The sequence below is a fragment of the Vigna umbellata genome, chromosome 1, assembly GCF_029865625.1.
Source record: "Vigna umbellata cultivar VRB3 chromosome 1, Vumbellata_1.0, whole genome shotgun sequence".
Taxonomy (NCBI): domain Eukaryota; kingdom Viridiplantae; phylum Streptophyta; class Magnoliopsida; order Fabales; family Fabaceae; genus Vigna; species Vigna umbellata.
The window spans coordinates 61,163,313-61,190,048 of record NC_142165.1 but is presented as its reverse complement, the minus strand read 5'-3'; the positions used below and the strand labels follow the sequence as shown (position 1 = coordinate 61,190,048).

The 26,736-nt window shown below is 37.8% G+C and overlaps 2 protein-coding genes across 2 annotated transcripts; both read right to left on the bottom strand.

The window, feature by feature from the left end:
* Positions 1-9,142: 9,142 nt before the first annotated feature.
* LOC148205965 (uncharacterized) lies at positions 9,143-18,495 on the bottom strand. Its single transcript, XM_088105884.1, has 5 exons — positions 18,264-18,495; positions 12,114-12,256; positions 10,763-10,993; positions 10,453-10,671; positions 9,143-10,402 (listed from the first exon to the last, which is right to left on the bottom strand). Exons 1-5 carry the CDS (start codon positions 18,493-18,495, stop codon positions 9,143-9,145), a joined length of 2,085 nt encoding a protein of 694 aa, XP_087962010.1.
* Positions 18,496-25,796: 7,301 nt separating this feature from the next.
* LOC148205964 (uncharacterized) lies at positions 25,797-26,713 on the bottom strand. The gene is made up of 2 exons (XM_088105878.1): positions 26,478-26,713; positions 25,797-26,340 (listed from the first exon to the last, which is right to left on the bottom strand). The coding sequence occupies exons 1-2, from the start codon at positions 26,711-26,713 to the stop codon at positions 25,797-25,799; spliced, it is 780 nt and encodes a 259-aa protein (XP_087962004.1).
* Positions 26,714-26,736: the final 23 nt, after the last annotated feature.

Here is a 26,736-nt window from a genome sequence, read left to right as displayed (position 1 = left end):
TTTAACACAAATGATTAAACTTTTAATCGTTTGTATTAAATTAAGAATTATCCGATTAGACAGTTTGAGAAAATTATTTTTCATAATTTGTTATAACATGTACGTTGGAGTTTATGGATAAGTTTGATAAAATTTCAATTGAGATTATTTGTATTGTTCTCCGGATGCATATTTGATTGTGGTCGTTTATGACCACTTTCATTTCATGTATTTCAACAATCAATGTTAAATACACAAAGGATGAATAACATTTCCTAGCCACGTAGATGAACACAATCACTTATGACACACTCAGTGAAAGTTCTAACTTTAGTAACACTAAGTTTTACAAGCCTCTTTTCAAAACCTAGAGAGTTTCTCTTGGTAGCACACCACTAAACCTATGAAAAGAAAAGTATTTTTGAAACTAGGTCTAGATAAAATATATAGACTCTTATTTTCAAAACTTAGGTCAAGGAAATGAAGAGTCGAGTTATAACTACGGCTAATAATCAATTATCTAAAGTGATAATAGATTATCATAGACACATTTCAAAATCTTTTTTCTAGATGTGATAATTGATTACTAGAATGTTGTCGCAACCGGAATCGCGACGGGACGACGATCCAAAAAGAAACCGGTTTTGAAAAGAGATTTGGAGTCGCCACCATAGTTTATTCTGGAAAACTACGGAAAAACCATAAAATGATAAGACAAGGTCCGCGAAAACTGAATTTCGGGTTCGGGAGTCGGTTACGTGTAGGGAAGGTATTAGCACCCTACAACGCCTGCCTTAAGGCAGTACCTTTAATTAAATACGCGAATTTAATGTGGTTTGCTAAATGTTTAACTATCCCCTAAAATAAAAAAATTAAAGAAACAAAATGAGAAATCAGGGTTACGTAGTTCTGGCGAAAAGATTGTTTGTTTGTTTGAAAGTGTTGATGTTTTTAATTTTTGAAGATTTTATGTTTTTTTTATATTTTTGAGAAAAAGAAGGTAATGAGTACTAGGCCGACACGGACGGTCGCACGAGTACTCATACCTTTAAAATGATATTTAAATATTTTTAATCATTTTTTTTAAAAGAGGAATAACGATATTAAGCACTAGGACGATGCGAACGATCACACGAGTACTCATACCGTTATCTACTTATTTAGGAAGACTTGAGAGTATTGAGTGCTAGGCTGATGCGGACGATCGCACGAGCACTCATACCTTCGTTTAATATTACGTAAATAAGAGAGAAAGGTATTGAACACTAGGACGATGCGAGCGATCACACGAGTGTTCAACCTTTAAAACATATTTTTTGAAATTTTATTTAAGAAAAGAAGAAAATGTTTCTAGCACAAGGACGACGCGAGCGGTCACACGTGTGCTTAACCTTCAAAACCTATTTTTTTGTAAATTTATTTAAAGAAGAAGAAAAGGTTTTTAGCACAAGGACGACGCGAGCGGTCACACGTGCGCTTAAACCTTTAAATATTTTTGTAATAATTTTTATAAGAAAGAAGAAAAGGTTTTTAACACAAGGACGACGCGAGCGGTCACACGTGTGCTTAACCTTTAAAACAAATTTTTGTAATTTTCTATTTTATATGTGTATATAAGTAAAATTATTATATATATATATATATATATATATTTTGAAATAAGTGGATATTTAAAAGAAATAAATAAAATAAAGTAATAAAATAAAAATGAAATGAAATAAGATAAATAAAAAGGCAAATGAATAATTAAATAATAAAAAATGGGGGTACCAAAATAAAAATAAAATAATGTCGAACGGTCAGTCGAAAAGCTTGGATAACGAACGCTCGTTAGGGAGAAAGCTGAGCGAACGGTCGAAAAAGGTTGGTGATGAGGGAACTCATGATGTTCAGAGGAAAAGCATTCATTCTCTGTTTCACCACGTTTCCTCTCTCCTTCCTAACTCTCACGCTCACGGCCAATCTCAACAAACCAAATCCAAAACCCATTGCACAATCGAAGAGAGAGGAGATGTTTATTTTTTTTTTTCATTTTTTTTTATTTTTTCAATTTTTTAATTATTTTGATTAATTAACTCTATTAAAACAAATTGAAGATAAGAAAAATAGAAATTGAATTAAAAGCAAAAATCTAAATACACAAAAATAGAATAAAACAAAAAGGTAAAATAAAATAAAAAAACCAATAAAAACACATTTTTTCAACCCGGACAAAATTGAGTGTTGACAGCTGCCCCTCTTTACTTAGATATTGCTAAATAATATGAAAATTTAATCTTTTCGTATTATTTAAGTAAAGCTAAGTAAAGATAAAAACACTAATTTTGTCCGGGTTTCAATCATGAAAGAAAACAAACAAAATGGTTCAAGTCACGATGCCAAACGACCAATGTCAAGTAAAATATCAGTAACAAAAAACTAAAACCTGGACTTGACCATTGCCTCGCAGAGGGCCAAACTCACAGAACATAAATTTAAATCCGACCATTGCCATGCAGAGGGTCGATAACAGAAAATTAAAACCTGGATTTGACCATTGCCTCGCAGAGGGCCAAACTCACAGAACAAAAATTTAAATTCGACCATTGCCATGCAGAGGGCCGATAACAGAAAATTAAAACCTGGATTTGACCATTGCCTCGCAGAGGGCCAAACTCACAGAACAAAAATTTAAATTCGACCATTGCCATGCAGAGGGCCGATAACAGAAAATTAAAACCTGGATTTGACCATTGCCTCGCAGAGGGTCAAACTCACAGAACATAAATTTAAATCCGACCCTTGCCATGCAGAGGGCCGATAACAGAAAACTAAAACCTGGATTTGACCATTGCCTCGCAGAGGGCCAAACTCACAGAACATAAATTTAAATCCGACCATTGCCATGCAGAGGGTCGATAACAGAAAACTAAAACCTGGATTTGACCATTGCCTCGCAGAGGGCCAAACTCACAGAACAGAAATTTAAATCTGACCATTGCCACGCAGAGGGTCGATAAGAGAAAACTAAAACCTGGATTTGACCATTGCCTCGCAGAGGGCCAAACTCACAGAACAGAAATTTAAATCTGACCATTGCCACGCAGAGGGTCGATAACAGAAAACTAAAACCTGGATTTGACCATTGCCTCGCAGAGGGTCAAACTCACAGAACAGAAATTTAAATCCGACCATTGCCATGCAGAGGGCCGATAACAGAAAACTAAAACCTGGATTTGACCATTGCCTCGCAGAGGGCCAAACTCACAGAACATAAATTTAAATCCGACCATTGCCATGCAGAGGGTCGATAACAGAAAACTAAAACCTGGATTTGACCATTGCCTCGCAGAGGGCCAAACTCACAGAACAGAAATTTAAATCTGACCATTGCCACGCAGAGGGTCGATAACAGAAAACTAAAACTTGGATTTGACCATTGCCTCGCAGAGGGCCAAACTCACAGAACAGAAATTTAAATCTGACCATTGCCACGCAGAGGGTCGATAACAGAAAACTAAAACCTGGATTTGACCATTGCCTCGGAGAGGGCCAAACTCACAGAACAGAAATTTAAATCTGACCATTGCCACGCAGAGGGTCGATAACAGAAAACTAAAACTTGGATTTGACCATTGCCTCCCAGAGGGCCAAACTCACAGAACAGAAATTTAAATCCGACCATTGCCACGCAGATGGCCGATAACAGAAAACTAAAACATTGATTTGTAGCTTTGAAAAGTTGATAAATGCCGAGTTAAACATGAAGATTTTGCAAACAATTCTCCTCGCTTCCTCTTAGATGATGTTATGTCATGATGGTGCATGAATGCATAGACACATGAGACTTTCATTTCGCTCTTTTCTTTTACTCTCGCTTTTCATCATCATCATTTTTTTTTTTTTCGAAAATTCCATGCTTGGAATCCATTGTTAATATTGTCATCAAACACGATGTACGTTCAAAACGCATTCCTTAAAAACAACGTTGATAGGTATAAAACCCTTTGATGAGCAGGAAGAAAGTGTAACCCTGAGTTAAAATTCTTTTTATCGCTTTTTGCAATCCAAATTAACTTGAACCCTGTAGGATGTAGAAGAATGGTTATGAAAAGTAGATGAATAATGATTTTCTGTGAGCAAATATTAACGTATGTGTGTCCCTCATCTGGGGGAAAGTGCTATTAACATGTTGGGCTCCCATACTGCCCCAATTTTGCACAATAAGTATGCTTTGGAAAAATGAAAAGGTTTGGGTATGAAAGATTCCCCCAAATTGGATAACCTTCAATTGACAGGGAGACCCCCTTTTTTTTTTTTAAATGAATGCATCGTTCACCACATCATTCTGTTTCAAAGTTAAATTCGTGAGAAAGATTAGGACAAACAGTCTTCAGTCAGCGTGGACTTTTATTGACTTGTACCGTGGCTAAAGGTCAAAGGGTTTTGAAAGGAAGGATAACGAAGGCCCAAATAAGTGTTTGACGGTTAAAGTCTTTAAACAAGAATCATTTGTAAGGTGCCCAGTCAACTGTCTTTAGGGATTTGAACTTCAGGCATACTTTATTTTTCATTGTTGTTTTTTTTTTCTTTCTTTCCCTTTGGATCATTCTTTTTGTTGCCCCTGTTGTGGTCCTTTATGATACTTTCCTTTTCATTTTTGTTTTGTTTTTCTTTCTTCCTTTTAGAGATTTCCTCCTCAACTTTGGATGCTTATGATGTATCTTTTTAAGTTGACGTCGATATGCTAATGATTCTTGTCTAGGGTGATGAAAACAATTATGAATTTTGGCTCAAAAGGGGTGCAATTGGATGAACTGCTTTTGACGATTGGATAACGAAAAATGGCCATACGTCACTCTGAATCTTATTTGTCTGACTTTCTCTTGAATTTAAACCTGAAACAAAACTATGTAGTGTTTGACACATCCACTTCATTTTTCCTTCGCTTTGTTTCCTTTGTTTTCTCCTTTCTTTTCTTTTTCTATATATATATATATATATATATATATATATATATATCTCCCTGATCAACGGATTATCGGTGATATGTAACATAATGAAAACTGCCCCAATATTAGGCGTATGGCGAAATCCTTCATCTTACGGGAAACGAAAAAATTAGGGTTCAAGTAATGTGAATGCAGATGCTTTATCAAGAAAAGAACACCGGTTACTCCCAAAACCTTGAATCAGGGAAGTACGCACCAACGATATTTTTCACAACTTTTGTTTTTCGAAAATACTATGTCCTTGACAACTTTATTAACAACAAACTCAACATGTGACCTTTCTTTTTTGTTACCTCTTTTTCGTTTTTCCTTTTCGACATCCTCCAGGACCGAGCTCGCCAACCTGATATACCTGTGATGCTTTTATCAACACGCGTTTACTTATTTTCATTTTCATTTTCACTTGACTACTTGACAGCTCAGCGTGACATGCAATATTTCAGATGGAATGCAAACAACCAAAATATGAATGAAATCACGTGAAATTTATTTAGTGAAAAGAAACACAGAGTACAATAAGCTTTAAAGATAATATCAACATCCCCTCAATAGCAACCACTATCACAGAATCATCATGCGTAAAACTTTTTTACTGCATCAGAATTAACTGACAATGGTAACTCCTCTCCGTCCATTCTCGTGAGAATTAGTGCCCCACCAGAAAATGCTTTCTTCACTACAAATGGCCCTTCATAATTTGGAGTCCATTTGCCTCTATGATCCTTTTGTATGGGTAGAATCTTCTTCAACACCAGCTCACCTTCATGAAATTCTCTTGGGTGTACCTTTTTGTCAAATGCCTTCTTCATTCTTCTTTGGTACAATTGTCCATGGCATACTGCTGTTAGTCTTTTTTCATCGATGAGATTGAGCTGGTCGAAACGAGCTTGAACCCACTCAGCCTCTTCTAACTGGGTTTCCATTAAAACTCTTAAGGATGGAATTTCCACTTCAAACGGAAGTACTGCCTCCATTCCATATACAAGCGAGAAAGGCGTTGCCCCAGTCGATGTTCGTACCGAAGTGCGATAACCATGTAAAGCAAAAGGAAGCATTTCATGCCAATCCTTATATGTGACCACCATCTTCTGCACAATCTTCTTGATATTTTTGTTAGCAGCCTCTACTGCCCCATTCATCTTTGGACGATAAGGAGAAGAATTAAGATGATGAATTTTGAACTCCTCACATAACTCTGTCATCATCTGGTTATTCAAGTTAGTGGCATTATCAGTGATGATCCTGTTAGGGAGCCGTATCTGCAAATCAACTCCCTTTTTATGAACTTGGTCACCACCTTTCTGGTCACATTAGCATAAGAAGCGGCCTCAACCCACTTGGTGAAGTAGTCGATTGCGACTAATATGAAACGGTGTCCATTTGACGCCCTTGGCTCTATAGCTCCGATGACATCTATTCCCCACATCGAAAAGGGCCATGGTGCAGACAACACGTTCAAGGTCGTGGGTGGAACATTGATATTACTTGCGTATACTTGGCATTTCTCGCACTTTCTCACATGTGTACAGCAATCATTTTCCATAGTCAACCAAAAATACCCCGCTCTCAGTATCTTCCTGGCCATTGAGTGCCCATTCATGTGCGTACCAAATGTACCCTCGTGTACTTCTTTTAGTATCAGCTCGGCCTCTTCTGCATCTACGCATCTAAGGAGAACCATATCATGATTCCTCTTATATAGAATATCTCCACTCAAAATGAAACTGCCAACCAACCTCCTTAACGCCCTTTTATCGTTTTCTGATGCTTTCTCTGGATATTCTCGGGTCCTAAGATAATGCTTGATATCAAAGTACCAAGGTTTACCATCTACCTCCTCTTCGATGAAATGACAATACACTGGCTTCGCATGACTCTTCATTTCAATCATTGGCAATTCTGCATCTTGATCAACTTCAAACATCGATGACAAGGTAGCCAATGCATCTGCTAATTGATTATCTTCTCGCGGTATATGATTAAACGTGATGGAATCGAAATACTCAATTAATCCCCTGATGTAAGCTTGGTATGGAATTAATTTAGTATCCCTAGTCTCTCATTCTCCCTTCAATTGATGGATGACCAAAGCTGAATCTCCATATACATCCAGAATTTTTGCTTTAGACTCTATTGCTGCTCGAATACCCATGGCACAGGCTTCATATTCTGCGATATTATTCGTGCAATTAAAACACAACCTTGCCGTCATTGGAATGTATTGATTCTTAGGAGAGATAAGCACTGCCCCTATTCCATGCCCCATTACATTCGAGGCCCCATCGAGTAATACCGTCCAGGCTTTTTCATTTTTGTCCTCTTTGTTCTCAGCAAATAAAGCCATGATATCTTCATCAGGAAATTCAGGTTGCATTGGCTGATAATCATTAATGGGCTGATGGGCTAAATATTCCGCTAAAGCGCTACCCTTGATAGATTTCTGAGTAACATATACAATGTCGTACTCCTAGTAGCATCTGTCATCGAGCTATCCTTCCAGTGAGAGCGGGCTTTTCGAAAATATACTTGATAGGATCCATTTTAGATATCAACCAAGTAGAGTGGCTCAACATGTATTGCCTTAAACGATGAGTAGCCCACGCCAGTGCACAACAAGTTCGCTCTAACGACGAATATCGTTGTTCGCAATCTGTGAATCTTTTGCTCAAGTAATATATAGCATGCTCTCTTTTCCCGTCTTCATCATGCTGACCCAATACACAACCCATTGAATTATCCAATACGGTCAAATACAAAATGAGCGGTCTTCCTGGCATAGGTGGACGCAATACAGGAGGGTCTTGCAGGTATTGTTTGACCTTTTCAAAAGCAACTTGACAATCTTCATTCCAGACTACGGCCTGATTTTTCCGTAGTAACTTGAACATTGGTTCACAAGTAGCAGTTAATTGGGAGATGAACCTAGCAATGTAGTTCAATCTTCCCAAAAAACCTCGAACCTCCTTTTCTGTTCTGGGCGCAGGCATTTCCGTTATCGCTCTTACTTTGTCAGGATCAACTTCTATCCCTCTTTGGCTGACAATAAAGCCCAACAATTTTCCAGACTTTACTCCAAACGTGCATTTGGCAGGATTTAACCTGAGTTTGTACTTTCTCAGTCTCTCAAATAATTTCCTTAGATTGAAAATATGCTCCTCTTCTGATTCGACTTTGCAATCATGTCATCCACATAAACTTCAATTTCCTTATGCATCATATCATGAAAAGTGTCACCATTGCCCTTTGGTATGTTGCTCCAGCATTCTTGAGTCCGAAAGACATCACCTTATAACAGAATGTTCCCCATAACGTGATAAAGGTCGTTTTCTCCATATCTTCCGGTGCCATTTTAATTTGATTATATCCCGAGAATCCATCCATGAACGAAAATAACGAAAATTTGGCCGTATTATCAACCAGAGTATCGATGTGTGGTAACGGGAAATTATCCTTCGGACTTGCACGATTCAAATCACGATAGTCAACACACATCCGAACTTTCCCATCCTTCTTAGGCACTGGTACCACATTCGCTACCCATTGTGGGTATCTTGCCACAGCCAAAAATCCTGCGTCAAATTGCTTTTGGACCTCCTCTTTAATTTTTAGTGACATTTCCGGCTTCATTCTTCTTAGTTTTTGCTTGATTGGAGGGCATTCTGGCTTGAGTGGGAGCCTATGCTGCACAATATCGGTATCTAGACCCGGCATGTCATTGTAAGACCACGCGAACACATCTTTAAACTCCTTCAACAGGGCACGCAAACTTTCCCTCACTTCCATTTTCATACTAGTACCGATTTTCACTTCCCTTATCTCATCCTTCTCTCCCAAGTTGAGTATTTCAATCTCCTCCTGATGGGGTTTTATCTCCTTAGATTCTTGTTCCACTAATCTCAACAATTCTGGAGAGGGTTCCACATCATCTTCCGTATTATTGATAGGGTGCTCAAAATTAGGAACATTGATATCATTATTTTCAAAACAATCATTGTCACATCTGCATCATTTAAATTTATGAAAAAGTATAAATAAATAAGATAAACAAAGAAAAATGCCAAATGATGATGAAATGCAACTTTATTATCACGCTGAGTGAAAAGTAAAAAGAATCAATCCGCAAAACCTCAGTTCTAAAGCCCCAATCAAAACTATAAGCTTAATTAAAACTATTACATTTTGTTCACATTAAGCATCACAGGTAAATCCAGCATTTCCCAATTGCTAAGTTGAGTATCAAGGGAGCAAGCCCACACAAAGCTCAAACTTTGAGGCCTTTCTTCATCCTCCACAGCTGCTATCTGGCCAGTGTTGATCCACCCGGCACTGCGGAAGCTTTCCTTGATGTCAACAATGTGAATTTTGCTCTCTCTGGGCTCTCGTCTTTCTGCACGGGCTAGACTGCGTTCTTTTCTTTCTTCAATCATCCTTTTCCTGTCTTCCTTGGTAGGTTTGTACCCCAAGCCATATCTGTTCTTGTTTTCAACGATTTCTAGAGGGAATGCTCGCCCCTGCCGATATTTGCCCAAACCTTCCCCATATATATAGCCCTCTTTTAGCATAATCTTGGCCATCATAATAGAAGCACATGATAGATGAGGATTTACTGTAAACGGTTCCACACAAGCATTTCCCACAATCTCCAACGATTGGAAGGCTGTCTCGAGAGCTTCTTCAGCCGCCTCGATGTAGCGCGTGGATGATGGCGCACTCACAAGAAGATCCTCTTCTCCTGATACTATCACCAGCTTATCTCCCATCACATACTTCAACTTCTGGTGTAGTGTAGAAGGCACAACTCCCGCCGAATGAATCCATGGGCGCCCCAACAGACAACTATAAGCTGGCAGGATATCCATAACCTGGAATGTTATTTGAAAGACACACGGGCCAACTTGCATTGGTAATTCCACCTCTCCCATCACTTCTCTTTTACTACCATCAAACGCCCTCACAATCATTGAACTCGGCCTCATATGCATTCCTTCGCAAGGTAGCTTTTCCAAGGTTGCTTTCGGCATAACATTCAAAGAGGACCCATTGTCCACTAAAACACGCGCTATAACATGATCCAGGCATTTCACAGAGACGTGAAGAGCCTTGTTATGCCCTCTTCCTTCAGCAGGTATCTCTTCATCCGTAAAGGTGAGATAATTATTAGCAACAATATTGCCAACAATACCCTCGAATTTATTCAACGAAATACCTTGCTCCACGTGAGCCTCACTGAGTATCTTCATTAGCAACTTTCTGTGTGATGCCGAATGCATGAGCAAGTCTAACAAGGATATACGAGCAGGCATACGGTTTAACTGTTCCACCACCTTATATTCACTTTGTTGTATGAATTTTAAAAATTCACAAGCCTCCTCTTCAGAAACTTCTCTCCTCTCTTCCTTGTCGGGGATCTCCTCTGTCTGTGCACCCTTCCCCTTTAAGAATTCTTTTGCTTCGCGGCCATCGTTGCTTCCTTATCATTAACTCTTTCTCGTGCCAACTCTGGTGATGTGAAAATTCGACCACTCCTAGTCATTCCACCTATCCCTGATATGTTTTTGACGACAGGGTCAACGCTTTGTGTTTCGCCTGACGCATGCGTCCCATATCTCCATGGGACGGCTTTTTCGTTCTTGTAAGGAAAAGGGGCTGGTACACGGATAACAACGGGCGACCTTCCTTGAGTTGGTGGGATAGAGGTAGTCTAGTGAAACGAATCACCAATGGTTCTGGTAAAATCATGCCGGATTCACCAGTTTGTGCAAATACATCTCCCTCTCATTCTTGTAGCATACCTGCATCAGACCACGATCTAGCAGGCCTTGCAGAATTTCTTCAAACTCAACACACTCCTCAATAGAGTGCTCAGCATCTGGGTGGAGCGCGCATGCCATACTCTCATCATAATCACCCTTCAAGATACCCACTTTCAGCAACGCCTCCAAAATAAACCTCCTAGAGCTCCTGACTTCTTTCACATTTCTCACCAGCTCATGTTCTTTCACTTCGACACATTCGTCGAAGCACTTCCATGCCCAGATAAAGGATTGGCCTCGACACTAGGCTTATCCTCTTGGAACTTTAACCACCCAGAATCAATTAGAGTCTGCACTTTATGCTTGAAAGCCAGACACCTCTCAGTGGAATGACCAGCGGCCCCTCCATGATAACTACACTTTGCATCTGCATCATAACCTCTTGGGTACGGAGGCTGCAAAGGCTTCAGGGGACAAACGACAACTAAACCTTGTTTGATAAGATGAGGCAATAATTCCGTATAAGTTGTAGGAATTGGGGTAAAGTTAACATAATTTCTTTCTTGGTTCCTTCTTGGATAAGTATTTGGACCCACATTCATATTGGAACCTACATTTGCCCCTCCCCTCCAATTATTCGTCGGGATGTATTGTGGTTGATAGTACCCTGGTTGTTGTTGAGGCCTAATTTGATGACCAAATGACGCGTTAGCTGCATGTGGATGTTGACCCCAGTATGGTCGATAGTTATGAGTGGGAGCCTGACCTCTCCACACGGGGGTTGCAGATGTTGCATGCACATCTCCTTCTTTTCTTTTTCCTGAGTTGAAATTGGGTTTTTTGGAATTTGCAACCACCGACGAGCCATATGCAATCTTCCCATTTTTCAACCCGATCTCTATCCGCTCGCCTATCACGATGATATCAGCAAAATTTGAAGATACATTTCCCACCATATGTTCATAAAATGGTGGTTGGAGCGTATTTACAAACATTGCCACCATTTCTTATCATACAAAGGTGGCTCAACCTGTGCAGCCAATTCCCTCCACCGTTGAGCATACTCCTTAAAAGTTTCGTTGTCTTTCTTCGACATGTTTTGCAGCTGTAAACGATCTGGCGCGACATGTGTATTGTATATGTACTGCTTCACAAAAGCATCAGCCAAGTCCGCCCAACAACGAATTCGAGTCGGCTCCAAATGAGTATACCAGTTTAATGCCACTCCAGCCAAACTATCTTGAAAAACATGGATGAGCAACTGCTCGTCATAAGCATATGCAGCCATCTTTCTGCAAAACATGGTCAGATGGCTCTTAGGGCATGTATTTCCCTTATGCTTCTCAAAATCTGGCGCCTTGAACTTATGCGGTATTTTGACGCCAGGAACCAAGCTCAATCTGGCAACATCTCCGAACCCATAACTTTCAAACCCCTCAACAGCCCTCAATCTTGCCTCTAGGCTCTCAAGTTTATCCTTTGCCCCATCGACAATACTAGTTACCCCCTGAAACGAAGTATATGGCGCAGCCCCTGTAGAAAAGCCCTCTCCGGTAATCACAGGTGGCACCGGAGTTACTCGTATTCCATCAGACATGTTTGCATGCATTCCTTCATTTACCATAGGTGCGGACATTACAACAGGTCCCTGAGTACTGATTGGCGGTACATTGGCAGTGGTAGGGAAAGAGAATGAAGTCTGCTCCCCTTCTGTATATTCTCCCACAGGTGGGGTGTAACCTGGAGGTAATCCATACATTGGGAACGGAATAGACTGGCTCCCAGCATTGAACAACGGAGGGTAATATTGAGCACTTCCCTCAACTTGCACAGGCGTCGACCCTCCCACAGCCTTCAGGGCTTCGAGAGCTGCCAAAATCTAGGCCATCTGATCCTTCAACTGGCTGACATCAGCCTTAATAGATTCGTGTGACTGCTCCCAATTCTCCATGACCTTCGAGTTAGCTTTGGTCCTGTACGGATGTCGTGGAAAACTTGCCGTTGTTCTCTCACTTGTACTGCTTATTATTTTTTATTAAATTAAATTAGATAAGGATGAAAAATGCAAAACAAAAGAAAACATGATGCATGCTAGTGATAAGTGGAAATCACAGGATAACGATGACAATACTGATGGAAAATTAACACAAGCCGATACCAAACAAACATCCCCTATCTTTCATTTAAAGAAAATTTGATCCATTACATAGTCTAAGGAACAACACATAATTCTGATGTACATCAATCCCGCGCCCGGGCAATGAAACATTTCATCTCTACCACCAACCATTTACAATGATTAATAAACAATTCTATTTCTGCTGGTGAATTACGAAAATGAGTACTAGCTTCAACATTCGACACCATCCTGGGGATGTCTTCAATTGCCCCATTTGCCAAAGCAGCCAACTGAGAGAAGCTTTCCTTCCAGTGCTTTACAACCATTTCTTGCTCTGCGATGTGCTCTTTCATTTGCTTTATCAAGGCCTGATGCCTTTCTTCAAATTCTATCGACCTCCATCGCTCCTCCTGTTCTCAATATATTCCTCCATTTGTTTTATCAGAGTTCGATGCTCTTCTTCTGCTTCTGCTAGCTTCCAACGCTCCCGGTTCATATCCGCCTCAAACGACATGGCCATCTCTTCATCTCATGCCCCGCTTTTTCTACCTGCACCTGCGCTTCTCTTAGTCTCTTCAGGGCTTCTCGCTTATCTCTTTTGGCTTCTTCGTAGAGATGCTTCCACTGCTTTCCCTCTTCTAAAGCCACCTTCTTCTCATTTACCCTCATGGATAATTCCTTACTCGCGGCCGCTAGATCCTGTTTCACTCGAAATGTATAATCCCTTTTCAGCCTTCTGGCTTTTGACAATGTTTTCATAAGCTCGCGACTTTTCTTCATTATCACTTCTCATATCCACAAGATCATTACGCGCCCTTTGTAATTCGTTTTCCAACCTAGCATTTCTCACCTTCAATTTCTCCATCTCAGCCTTCAATTGTTGCACCTCTTCACTTTCTGGGGCTTGGGATGGTCCTTCACTAGCTGATTGATCTTTGATTGACTTGAAAGGCAACTTGACTACTTTCACTCTCTCCAGAATCCAGGTGTGATAACTAACCCTGCTATCCACTACTCCATCCCTCAAGTCCTTCTCTGCTCGAACAACATTTTCCCAGGCGCTTTTAACCTTTCTTAACAATTCGATGAAATGCCCATCTTCGTAATAAATGAATAGGGTAGCAAGGTAATCTGATGAAGGTGCTCCTTTTATAGGATGCCCAAATTGTCTTTGCACCAAAAGGGGGTTGTAATTGATACAGTATCGGGCACCTATGAGAGGCACATTAGGAAAACTACCACAATGTTGTATAGCCAGTTTATTTCCGAGCCAAGGAAGGCGCCATTTTATACTTCTTTCGCTCAAGCCGACAAAAGAATCGGGCCCAATCGTTTCCTCCTTTACCTTTAAGCCCTTGATGTGACAAAGTCTCCGATAGACTCTTAACGTCGACCATCTCCTTAAACACGCGCGTTGTCATCCATGTATACAACGCCGGTAAACAACAAAGAATCTTCTTTCCCTTTCTCTCATGGCAAAAACTCAAGGTCCCATAAACATCCGCAAGGACTGCTGTTACAGGATTCTCTGATTTGGTTTTACTCGCCACGAAGACGTCTATTGCGGTGTAATCCACGAATTCTTCTATTTTGGGAAACAAGACAATGCCATATATGGTTAGGGCTAATACATCCATGAAAGTTTCCCAATCCTCTTTATCAGCCAGGTGATGTAAATATTGCTCTAGATATCCTTGTGATAACCCATGCAATTGATTCCTCATCATCATCCTGTCTTCAAGCTCCTTGGGATGTAATTTCATGATGGCAGCAATGGTGGGTATAGAGGCATGATGCTCTAAATGTTGATAGGGAGTGGTGCCTTCCAATGGCAAACCCAAGATATACTCGAACTCCTCTATGGTTGGCGCCAACTGAAAGTTTTGAAATGTGAAACATCGAAGCGGAGAATCATAATATTGTGCCAAGGCTGTGATAACGGGTATTTGTACTTCAACCTCCATTAAATTCAACAAATTTCCATATCTTCTCTGAAAGGTTTCTCTCTTTATAGTCTTAAGCCTTTTGCCCAAGTTTATCAGCCCGGTCAAATTTCCAACATGGGTCCTTAGACTATACTTCTTTCTCAAATCGGAAGAGTCGGTGTGCCGTGTGGCATCAGATCTTGTGTTAACATCCATCTCGTATGAAGTCAAGTAGGTACCTTTGATTTCCTTTAAAATTAACATGTTGCTAAATGATGTATGAATATGATGCATGATAATAAAACAACATGACGAAACAAAGCACATGCATGGTATGAAATGTAATATCATTATTAAAAAAACATGAACAGCGTGAGGATTACAGAAGTACATATTCCTCCCATCGTGCCCTACCAAAGGTTCACTGCTTTGAGTTCAAGGTCAAGTATATGCAATCTCACAAGGATGGTTACCTGAACCTAAAGGTCAAAGGTTACTAGAGCTATGGCCCCCTTCATAGCATCTCCACAACACTCGAGTAATCAACTAGGTGTGGAAACACATATGAAGAGAATAGACTCTAGCTGGAGTTCTCACGATAGCCAAACAGGAAGTACATCCCAGAGTGACACCGCTACACAACTCCTCGAATTCTAAGTTACGCTCAGACCCGGGTATAGGGCCCCACTCATGATATGCCGAAAGTGTGTGTGTGAAGGGAGAAAATTATGCACATCCAAACCCTCACCTGCAAAACAACCAGAAAAATTCCCAGGCAGATATAAACATATTGTCTACCCTAGGGTTCAATATTCCACAGTTATTGCAGTTATTCCAAATATCAAGCATAGATAGAGAAAAGGGAAAGAAAAACACAAAGCAAAACCACATCGAATTCGCGCATCTAATTAAATGGCTCGACTCTCTAAACTTCCCCAGTGGAGTCGCCACCTGTCGCAACCGGAATCGCGACGGGACGACGATCCAAAAAGAAACCGGTTTTAAAAAGAGATTTGGAGTCGCCACCATAGTTTATTCTGGAAAACTACGGAAAAACCATAAAATGATAAGGCAAGGTCCGCGAAAACTGAATTTCGGGTTCGGGAGTCGGTTACGTGTAGGGAAGGTATTAGCACCCTACAACGCCTGCCTTAAGGCAGTACCTTTAATTAAATACGCGAATTTAATGTGCTTTGCTAAATGTTTAACTATCCCCTAAAATAAAAAAATTAAAGAAACAAAATATATATTTTTTAGTTTTTTGGGCCCGACAAGGATTGACCTTGCTCCTACGTATTCTCATTCAAAATGAGAAATCAGGGTTACGTAGTTCTGGCGGAAAGATTGTTTGTTTGTTTGAAAGTGTTGATGTTTTTTATTTTTAAAGATTTTATGTTTTTTATATTTTCGAGAAAAAAGAAGATAATGAGTACTAGGCCGACGCGGACGGTCGCACGAGTACTCATACCTTTAAAATAATATTTAAATGTTTTTAATTATTTTGAAAAGAGAGATAACGATATTAAGCACTAGGACGATGCGAACGATCACACGAGCACTCATACCGTTATCTACTTATTTAGGAAAACTTAAGAGTATTGAGTGCTAGGCTGATGCAGACGATCGCACGAGCACTCATACCCTCGTTTAATATTACATAAATAAGAGAGAAAGGTATTGAACACTAGGACGATGCGAGCGATCACACGAGTGTTCAACCTTTCAAAACGTATACTTTTTGTATATTTATTTAAGGAAGAAGAAGAGGTTTTTAGCACAAGGACGACGCGAGCGGTCACACGTGTGCTTAAACCTTTAAAACATATTTTTGAAATTTATTTAAGAAAAGAAAAAAAGGTTTTTAGCACAAGGACGACGCGAGCGGTCACACGTGCGTTTAAACCTTTAAATATTTTTGTAATAATTTTTATAAGAAAGAAGAAAAGGTTTTTAACACAAGGACGACGCGAGAGGTCACACGTGTGCTTAACCTTTAAAACAAATTTTTGTAATTTTCTATTTTATATGTGTATATAAGTAAAATTATTATATATATATATTTTTTGAAATAAGTGGATATTTAAAAGAAATAAATAAAATAAAGTAATAAAATAAAAATGAAATGAAATAAGATAAATAAAAAGGCAAATGAATAATTAAATAATAAAAAATGGGGGTACCAAAATAAAAATAAAATAATGTCGAACGGTCAGTCGAAAAGCTTGGATAACGAACGCTCGTTAGGGAGAAAGCTGAGCGAACGGTCGAAAAGGCTTAAGGCTAACGAACGCTCGTTCGTTTGGATAACGAACACTCGTTAGGGAGAAGGATGAGCGAACGGTCGAAAAAAGGCTGAAGTTTAACGAACGCTCGTTCGTTTGGATAACGAGCGTTCGTTTGGGAGAAGGCTGAGCGAACGGTCGAAAAAAGGCTGAAGTTTAACGAGCGCTCGTTCATTTGTATAACGAGCACTCTTTAGGGATAAGGCTGAGCGAACGGTCGAAAAAGGCTTAAGTTTAACGAGCGCTCGTTCGTTTGAATAACGAGCGCTCTTTTGGGAGAAGGCTGAGCGAACGGTCGGAAAAGGCTTAAGTTTAACGAGCGCTCGTTCGTTTGAATAACGAGCGCTCTCTTGGGAGAAGGCTGAGCGAACGGTCGGAAAAGGCTTAAGTTTAACGAGCGCTCGTTCGTTTGAATAACGAGCGCTCTTTTGGGAGAAGGCTGAGCGAACGGTCGGAAAAGGCTTAAGTTTAACGAGCGCTCGTTCGTTTGGATAACGAGCGCTCGTTCGTTCAATTCTGGGCTTGGCCCACAGGGGTAGTTTCTAACCTAGAATTCTCCTAGGGGTTCTGCCTTCCCATTCTCATTCACTCATTCACGCCGTTCCTCTCAAATGAGACCAATGCTTCCTTCTCTCTGATCAAAAGGGTTCAGAGACACTCACCTATGTCACTCAACGACCACGTCTTCTTCCGATTGACTACCGCGGACCAAGCTAGCCACCGCAACGAAGGTGGCCACCGTATCACTGCCTCTACGGACCAGCTACCATGTCATCGTCTCTCTCGATCTATCCACCGCGCCACGCCGCGCCATACTGAGCCACTGCTTCCTTGCTCTTGTCTGCTCTCTCCAACACCAGCAACCCAGGGAGGGGTTCGTCTCTGCCAGTTCAAACACACGGGCCGCCTCTTCTTCGTCGAGCTCTCAGCCTTTCACCGCCGAGACCATCGTCGGCCGTCGCTCCAGCTCATCCCCTCCTTCTTCGATTGTGCAATGGGTTTTGGATTTGGTTTGTTGAGATTGGCCGTGAGCGTGAGAGTTAGGAAGGAGAGAGGGAACGTGGTGAAACAGAGAATGAATGGAAGGGGAGGTTGGTGATGAGGGAACTCATGATGTTCAGAGGAAAAGCATTCATGATGGAATAAGCATAAGAAGCAGTTATGCAGTAAGCGTTCATGATGAGTCTGGATGTACAGATGAACTAGAGACTTACCTGCTGCTACGGCTGCTGCTATCGCTCTGTATCCGGTGACCTCCTCTAGCCTTTCGTTTTCTCTGCCGGTGCCAATGATGAATCTGGATGATGATTCCCAAATGATGGTCCCCGTGTGTGTCCTCCTTCTCCCTTTTTCTCTCCCTGATCCAACAAAATCCTCTTCCCCCAAAATCTTGGAAAATATTCTCTTGTAACCACCTGGTCCCCCTCCTTCCGACATGCTTCCCATACGCGCCCTTTTCCACGTTTTCTATTTTTTTATTATTATTATTATTTTTCAATTTTATTTTATTTTTTAATTATTTTCAGTTTTAATTTTATTTTTTCAATTTTTTAATTATTTTGATTAATTAACTCTATTAAAACAAATTGAAGATAAGAAAAATAGAAATTGAATTAAAAGCAAAAATCTAAATACATAAAAATAGAATAAAACAAAAAGGTAAAATAAAATAAAAAAACCAATAAAAACACATTTTTTCAACCCGGACAAAATTGAGTGTTGACAAATGTAATAATCGATTATCACAGAGACATTTCATAAAATTATTTCTCAATGTGGTAATCGATTACCGTAAGTGATAATCGATTATTACATAGACTTTTCTGAAAATCTGAATTCAATTTGGATAATCGATTATCACTTAAGTTAATCAATTATCACATAGCATTTTTGAAATATTTTAAAATCTTTTTTGAATGTTATTATATAAGTTGTTGTGTAACCTTCTAAACTAAGTCCTATACACAAATATAAGAGACTTATTACAAAAGCTTAAAACTAAACTAAAAGTCTTCTAATATTATTTGCATGTTTGAATTCTAGGACTTGCTTTTATCATCATCAAAATATCTTATCTTTCATTATCTTTTCTTTTCTCAACAATCTTTCCCTTTTCGATGAATATCAAATTATGATTTAAACCTTTTTTTAATATCTTGCACATTCACAACTTAAACAAAAATTGAATATTAGATGGACTTATAAAAAAATTACATATGCTTCTTTAAACTTTTTCTCTTTCCCAATTTTTTATCATAATGAAAAATTATGAAATTATTTACTCCCCTTGAAAATGTTAACTTAATAAACTCCCACTAAATTAGACATCTGAGGTAAAATAGAAAGATAAATATTCTATTGATTTTAAATTCATCTCTAACTTCATCATCTCCAACAAAATATTCGTCAAATTTGGTTTCTAGACTAGACATTTTAATGTCTAAATTTTTAATTAAACAACAAACTTTTTCATGCCTAATGCCTTGAAGAAGAAACATTTCTTCCATCCTTCTATTGATATTGGCGATTTGTTCTTTTATGGAGGACAAAAGCCCTACAACAGCAGTAGCATCATCTAGCTTCTCTTGATCTTCATCGAAGTCTTTAGCTAGTACATCTCCTTTTTGAAAAAAGGCATCTCCATGAAGAATGAAGCTTGTTTGCTTAAGTTCACTTGTGCTAATTTAGTTAGATGCCAGAGTGCTTTGGACCAGTTCTCCGGCAGTGCTCACTCCTTTATACCCAACTATCCTTGAAATCAACAAGGAGTAAGGAAGAGGGTAGGAAGGGAACCTTTTTGCCTTTAGCATTACGTCAATTATTCGAATGGACCATTCATTAGTGACATGATTCAATAGTCCATATATGATTAGGAGGTATTCCTTAGAGAACTGTGCGTGATTTGACACCCTTAGACATAAGATTCAAACCATTAGATAATGAATGAGTTGTTCATCCATTTTCAGTAATCTTCAAATCTTGTTTTTGTAGTTACAACATCTTCTCGAATAAGAAGGTGTGCAACAATTTCCCAGATATCATTTTCATGAGCGATATCAATATCTTTTACACTAGTGAAGGCAACCCGTCTTTGTATTTGAAATTATAGTAGAAGACTCGAATGAGATTAGGGTAATATGAACCTTGTAGTTATACAAGGTATTGAAGCCCTTGGTTTACTAGAAATTGTGGAAATTGAAACCCAACAACACTGAACCAAGCAATGTCGAAGAACTTGGGTGCTACCAATTTTTTGTCCTTCCAGAATTTGATGAATTCTTGTCTTCTTTCAGGATCAAAAATCCATACTTCAAGTCTTGCAAGCCTTGCTTCATATCTAGGAGCTGGTTGGCCACTTGTTTTGGTTGGAAATTTTCTGCATGAAGATTCTACCATGGTAAGAAGGTTTTTCGAAACTGGATGTAATGGAAGAGGAGGATAGAACTTAAGAAATCAAAATGAGTTAGTTTTTTAAGATGGAGAACTCATAGGAGATATTTTGATGCAATAATCAATTTTTGGGTTCCTATTTATAATCCTAGGTGCTCAATGGTTAGATTTCACATCATAATTGCAAAAGCAGTCATTGCAATGACTAGTTTTGAAAAATTTAACATTCTAAAACTTCCAATAATACATTATCATTCGAGATAACTGATTATTGATTCTTCATTTAGGTTTCAAAACTTATGATAATAGATTATTTTGAATGAGAATTGATTATCTTAAGTGATAATCAATTATTTTATAACCAATTTCAACTATAAAGTAGAATAATGATAATGGATTATCACACTGGATAATCAATTATTCCAAAGTGAAAATAAAAACAAAATTTGGTCCTTGAGAAACAATTATCATACAAAATAATCGATTATTTATGTGTAAACTTTTGAAAAACTATAATTATAATCATTTTAAGTCTTTAAGATACTTCTAATATTCCCAAATCCTTTATAACCTCAAAAATATACCTTTAGTTAATGCTTTAGTGAAAATGTCAGTTAATTGATGCTTAGTATCTATTTATTCAATTGTACAATCTCCTTTTTGAATGTGATCTCTCAGTAAATGATGTCTAGTATCAATATGCTTAGTTCTGGAATGAATTATGGGATTTTCTGTGAGATTAATAGCACTAATATTATCACACATTTCATTGGAAAATGAGCAAGAAAAATATTAAAATCTCCTAATTGTTGTTTCATCTGATTAATTTAAGCACAATAATTTCTTGCAGCAATATACTCGCTCTTAGGCCTTAATAATGCCACATGGGCCTGTTTCTTAGAGTGCCAAAAGATTGAAGAGAATCCTACAATTGACATATTCCACTAGTGTTCTTCCTACCAATTTTACATTCCCCATACTGAACATCAAAATAACCTATTAAACTAGGAAAGATGTCTACAGAATACCATAATCCAAAAGAGACAGTTCCTTCGAGGTACTTAAGGATTATGTTAATTGCTACAAGGTGTGATGTTGTGAAACAAGACTTATATCAAACACATACACACACATACACACAAACTTTACATTATATAAGGCTTACTTATAGTAAGATATAATCACGATCCTATCATGCCCATAAACATAGTTTGGTTTATTTCCATACCTAATTCATCTTTATCCAAGTAGTAGGAAATTGCAATAGGAGTGGAGTAGATGCCTCATTTGTTGTATCCATTCCAAATTTCTTGAGTATTTCCTTACAATACTTAGTTTGAAATATGAAGGTTCCATCTTCCTTTTATTTAATTTGTAATCCAAGAAAGAATCTTAATTCTCTCATCAATGACATTTCAAATTCTCTCTACATAATACTTACAAATCCTTTTTAAAGAGAATCATCAGTTGATCCAAAAACAATATCACCACACATAGCTTGAATAAGTAGAATATATTCTCCTACTTTCTTGATAAACAATGTTGAATCAATTTTCCTCTATTAAAATCATTTTCCAATAGAAAATTGTTGAGCCTTTCATACCAAGATCTAGGTGCTAGTTTCAATCAATATAGTGGTTTCTTTAATTTATAGATGTGATTAGGAAATTTATAATCTTCAAATCCAGGGGATTGTTCTATACAAGTTGTTAGAAAAGTGATGCCTTATATCTCAAGCCAAGAGGGGGGTGGATTGGATTTTTGCTTAAAAAATTTATCTTTTCAAAAGCTTTGCAAAATCTTTGGGTTTCTTGAAATCAATAAAGCAAGAATGATGAATCCATAATAAAAGAGAAAAGGGAGAAAAAGATCAACACAACAATATATACTGGTTCGGCTAATCCTACATCTAGTCTTCCTTTTCAACATGAGTTGAAGGGATTCCACTATAATGATAGAGTTACAAGCATATAGAGATATCACATCTCAATGTACTTCTCACCCCATTCAAAATCACTATAGTAAACAAGAGGTGAACACCCTCACGTTCTTACCAAACAAAGAACAATCACAGCTCTCTTAGCACCTTGAGAACAATCCCAACTCTCAATGTGAACACACATGGCTCTCTCCCCTAGTACAACAGCAAGAGAACACAATACACATATTACAAATGATGAAACTTATCTCCTAGGTACACTCCAGTAGTGTAGAATGAATCAATATTATTCTAGCCCACGTTCTTGATAGAATCTTGATGTGTAAAACCGAAGTTTGATCCTTGATTCTTCAAGACAGTTCTTGGACGCTTCTGTAATCAAAACTCAATCAAAAAGTTAGTTATGAAATTGATTGCAATTGAATTGCTTTCATACAGTGTGCAAGATAGTTATTTATAGGATTTTTTGAATCCTGACACATTATAATTGATTACGAAATTTATGTAATTTGTTAATCTTTTTCTTCTGCTTTAACAAATTTGCTTTTGTTTTGATTTAACAGATTATGCAACGCATGCAATAAATTATACAATTCATACAAGCCAACAATAAATTCATTTGACCGTTAGAAACAATTCAAGCTTTAAATGAAATTGATTTTGACATATGAAACTTGTTTAACCAAATATGAAACTTATGTAATCGGTTATGTTCAACACTTAAGCAAATTTTCAAATCAACTTTCATTCTAAACCGATCAATGCACTTATCAAACACATATTGGCTTAGCATCGTGTTTTAATCGATTGTACAACATATATAGTCGATTACTACACAATTGTTTTCCCTTATTAAGCATACAATGATATATGAAGAAATCTAACAAATTATATACATTGCTTAACTGATTAATTCTACCAGAAATGATATGTTCAATCTATTTAAACTCATGATTCATTTCCAAACAATTAATGCATATATCAAGCACAAACACAATAATGATAAAACAATTGTTATGACATTTGTTGTGCAAGAAAACTTTAAAATCATTCTTTTGTTCATCATAAAAAACATAGATATATAGGGTAGGAATAGCTCCCCCTATCAACATACTCATCTTCCTTAATGAATCCGTTTAGAAAGGAACTTTTAACATCCATTTAATATAATTTAAAATTAATAATTGAAGCATAAGCAAGAAGTGAGTGTATAACCTTTAACCTCACAATAGGAGCATATGTTTCAACATAATCTATGCCTTCTTCTTGACTATATCCGTTTGCAACAAACCTAGATTTATTCTTGGTTATATGTTTATCTTCATCCAGTTTGTTTCTAAACACCCACTTTGTTCCTATGACTTAGTGTGTTTCTTCTCTACGAATGAGTTCCCAAACATATTATTTTCATACTGATTCAATTCCTCTTGCATTACAATGCACCACTTGTTATCTTGAAGAGCTTTTATGTACTTTGGCTCTATCTACGAAACAAAAGCTACAATCATACAAAAATTTGTTAAATTTCTTTATGTAGTTACTCCCTCAGAAATGTTTCCTATCATGTTTTCCAATGGCAAGATGATTGCCAACTTTTTGTAAGATCGTCAGGATACATTAAACAAATCTAAATGATGCATGATACCTAATATAAAATGATGCAAAAAATGAAGAAATAGGAACCTCATCTATGATAAAGAAAATAAAATTTTGAAAAGAGGTAATACATCATTCTAATTCAAATTGATGAATGTTATTGAAAAGTGAAGGTGTTGGTAACTAAGTGCAAGAAAATTTGAAAGTGGATAAAAGAATGCTATGTATATGCATGTGATAGTTTTATAGAACTGAGCTAAGATACAATGCATGATATTGAACTAAAGAACAATCCAAAACAAAACCAAAAAGGAAGAATAGAATACACCAGATCATCAAATCAGATTGTAAGCAAGAAAATTGATAACTAATTATATTCATCTAAAGATCCAAAGCAGAACCAAAAAGGAAGAAAAGTGTTGATAAATGGGGAGATTGTTGATAGGGGGAGCACATGTATTAGTTGAACCAAATCCCTGTTATGTTGGTTTCTGATGATGACAACACATTGATAAGTAACAACACATGAATGTTGTGAAGTCACAACAGAAAAGAGTTTATGTATGTTGTGTTTTTACATATGTGGATTTGCAAATACATGTAATGTGTGTTAAATACATATGTTGAACATACTAGTGATTCTGCATACTATTGTGTTTATGATGTGATTATATCTGTGTATTCATTATGTATGTTTATGTGTTTTGAAAACCACAAGCACAAAAGCATATCTGCATGACATAATCGATTACAGTGTTGTAGTAATCAATTAAGGTCATCAGACAACTTATGTTTTGAACTATAGCAAAACAACTAGTTTGAATCGATTACATTAGTTGTTGAATTGATTAAAACTTGTGTGTTTGTATACATCATTTTCAAATGTGTTGTGATGATTTTTTGGAAATAAAATTTTTCAAAAGTATTCTAAGTGTTGAAGCTTAAATCGATTACATGTTCTGTGTATTTGATTAAGTATGTTATGTTTCAAAATTGATTTCATGCTTGTCATAATTGCTATAACGATCATATTTTTAAATATGTTTGACCAACATTTAATGAGAATCGATTACATTAGTTGTGTATTCAATTAAGGAGCTGAGTTTGTTGTAATTCTGTTACATCTGTTTTATGTAACCGGTTACATAAGTTTAGTAATTGATTATTTTGTGTCGGGACTGATATAATATATATTGACGCATTTTTTGAATTTTGTAACAACGATTTGATTAATCATTCTTACATTTTCATATCTGATTGATTTTATCTAAGAGGCATTTACAGATTACTAAAAATCTCCAAGAGTCAAGAACGTGAAGAATTTGAAGTATCTTGCGGAATTCTTGAGAGACATTTTGACTGTACTGCAACGATTGATCACTTAGCACAACTAAAGGTGCATCTTGATAGATCAAGAGAGAAGACTTGCAATATTTGACTTGTTGTTTCCCTAGACGTGAGCAGTAGGAAGAAGAGTGGTGTGCTCTTGACTTGAAGAGGGAATTCTCAAAGGGTTTTCTGCAACAAGACCGTGGGGTGTTGTGTTTGCAGGTGTTGTTGTTTCTATATTTGATTGTGTGAGTGGGAAAGGTGTTTACTTTATGAGGGTGTATTCACAGTAAAACCTTTGGTGTAATCATCCAATCATTATAGTGAAATATCCTTCAATTAGTGGTTGATTGAAAGGGTGATTGGATGTAGGCATTGAGGCCGAACCAGGATAAAACCTATGTTTGATTTTCTCTCCTTTATCTCCTTACATTTGCATTTATTGTTTCATTGCACTAATATTTGCTTATTGCACAAGAAAAATTTCAAAACATTATACTTTGTTCCAAGGCCGCAAAGGTTCATCTCCTTGCTGAGGCAATTCAGCTGCAAAATCATCTAAGTGTTGCCCCCGCATAGAGCCGTGCGATTCAAACCGCAATCCAAACTCGGACAACACCACCTTGCACTTATCAGGATTTGCCTCTATCCCTCTAGCCATCAATATAAAGCCCAAAAAATTTCCAGCAGGTACCTCGAAGGTACATTTAGCTGGATTCAACCGCATACCATACTTACGAACCTGGCCAAACACATCAGTAAGATCTTTTACATGATCTTCTACCGACTTGCTCCGAACGAACATGTCATCAACATATACCTCCATGCACCTTCTGATTTGATGACAAAAATCCTTGTCCATCAAACGCTGATAGGTAGCCCCCGCATTCTTCAAGCCGAACGACATTACCTCATAGCAGTAATTCGACCACTCGGTGATAAAGGTTGTTTTCTCACTATCAGGGGGTACATGAGGATTTGGTAACACCCTGAATAGGCATCCAATAAACTCAGCACTTGGAACCCTGAAGTCCCATCTACAAAAGCATCGATGCTCGGAAGAGGGTAAGAGTCTTTAGGACAGGCTTTGTTCAAATCCGTGAAGTTTGTACACATCTTCCACTACAAATTCTATTTTTTCACCATCACAACATTCGCCAGCTAAGTAGTGTACTTGACTTCACGAATGAAGTTTGCTTCCAAGAGCTTCTTCACCTCATCATCAATTGCCAACCTCTTCTCTTCCCTTAGCCTTCTTTTCTTCTGCGCTACCGGGCAGGCCTCCTTGAACAAGGCCAATTTATAAGACATGACCTTTGGGTGTATCCCTAGCATGTCGGTTGCGACCCAGGAAAACAGATCACTATTGTCCTTAAGTTCTCTGCCGATTAGCTTGGCATGTTCCTCCATTAATTCACTTCCAATTGAAGTGA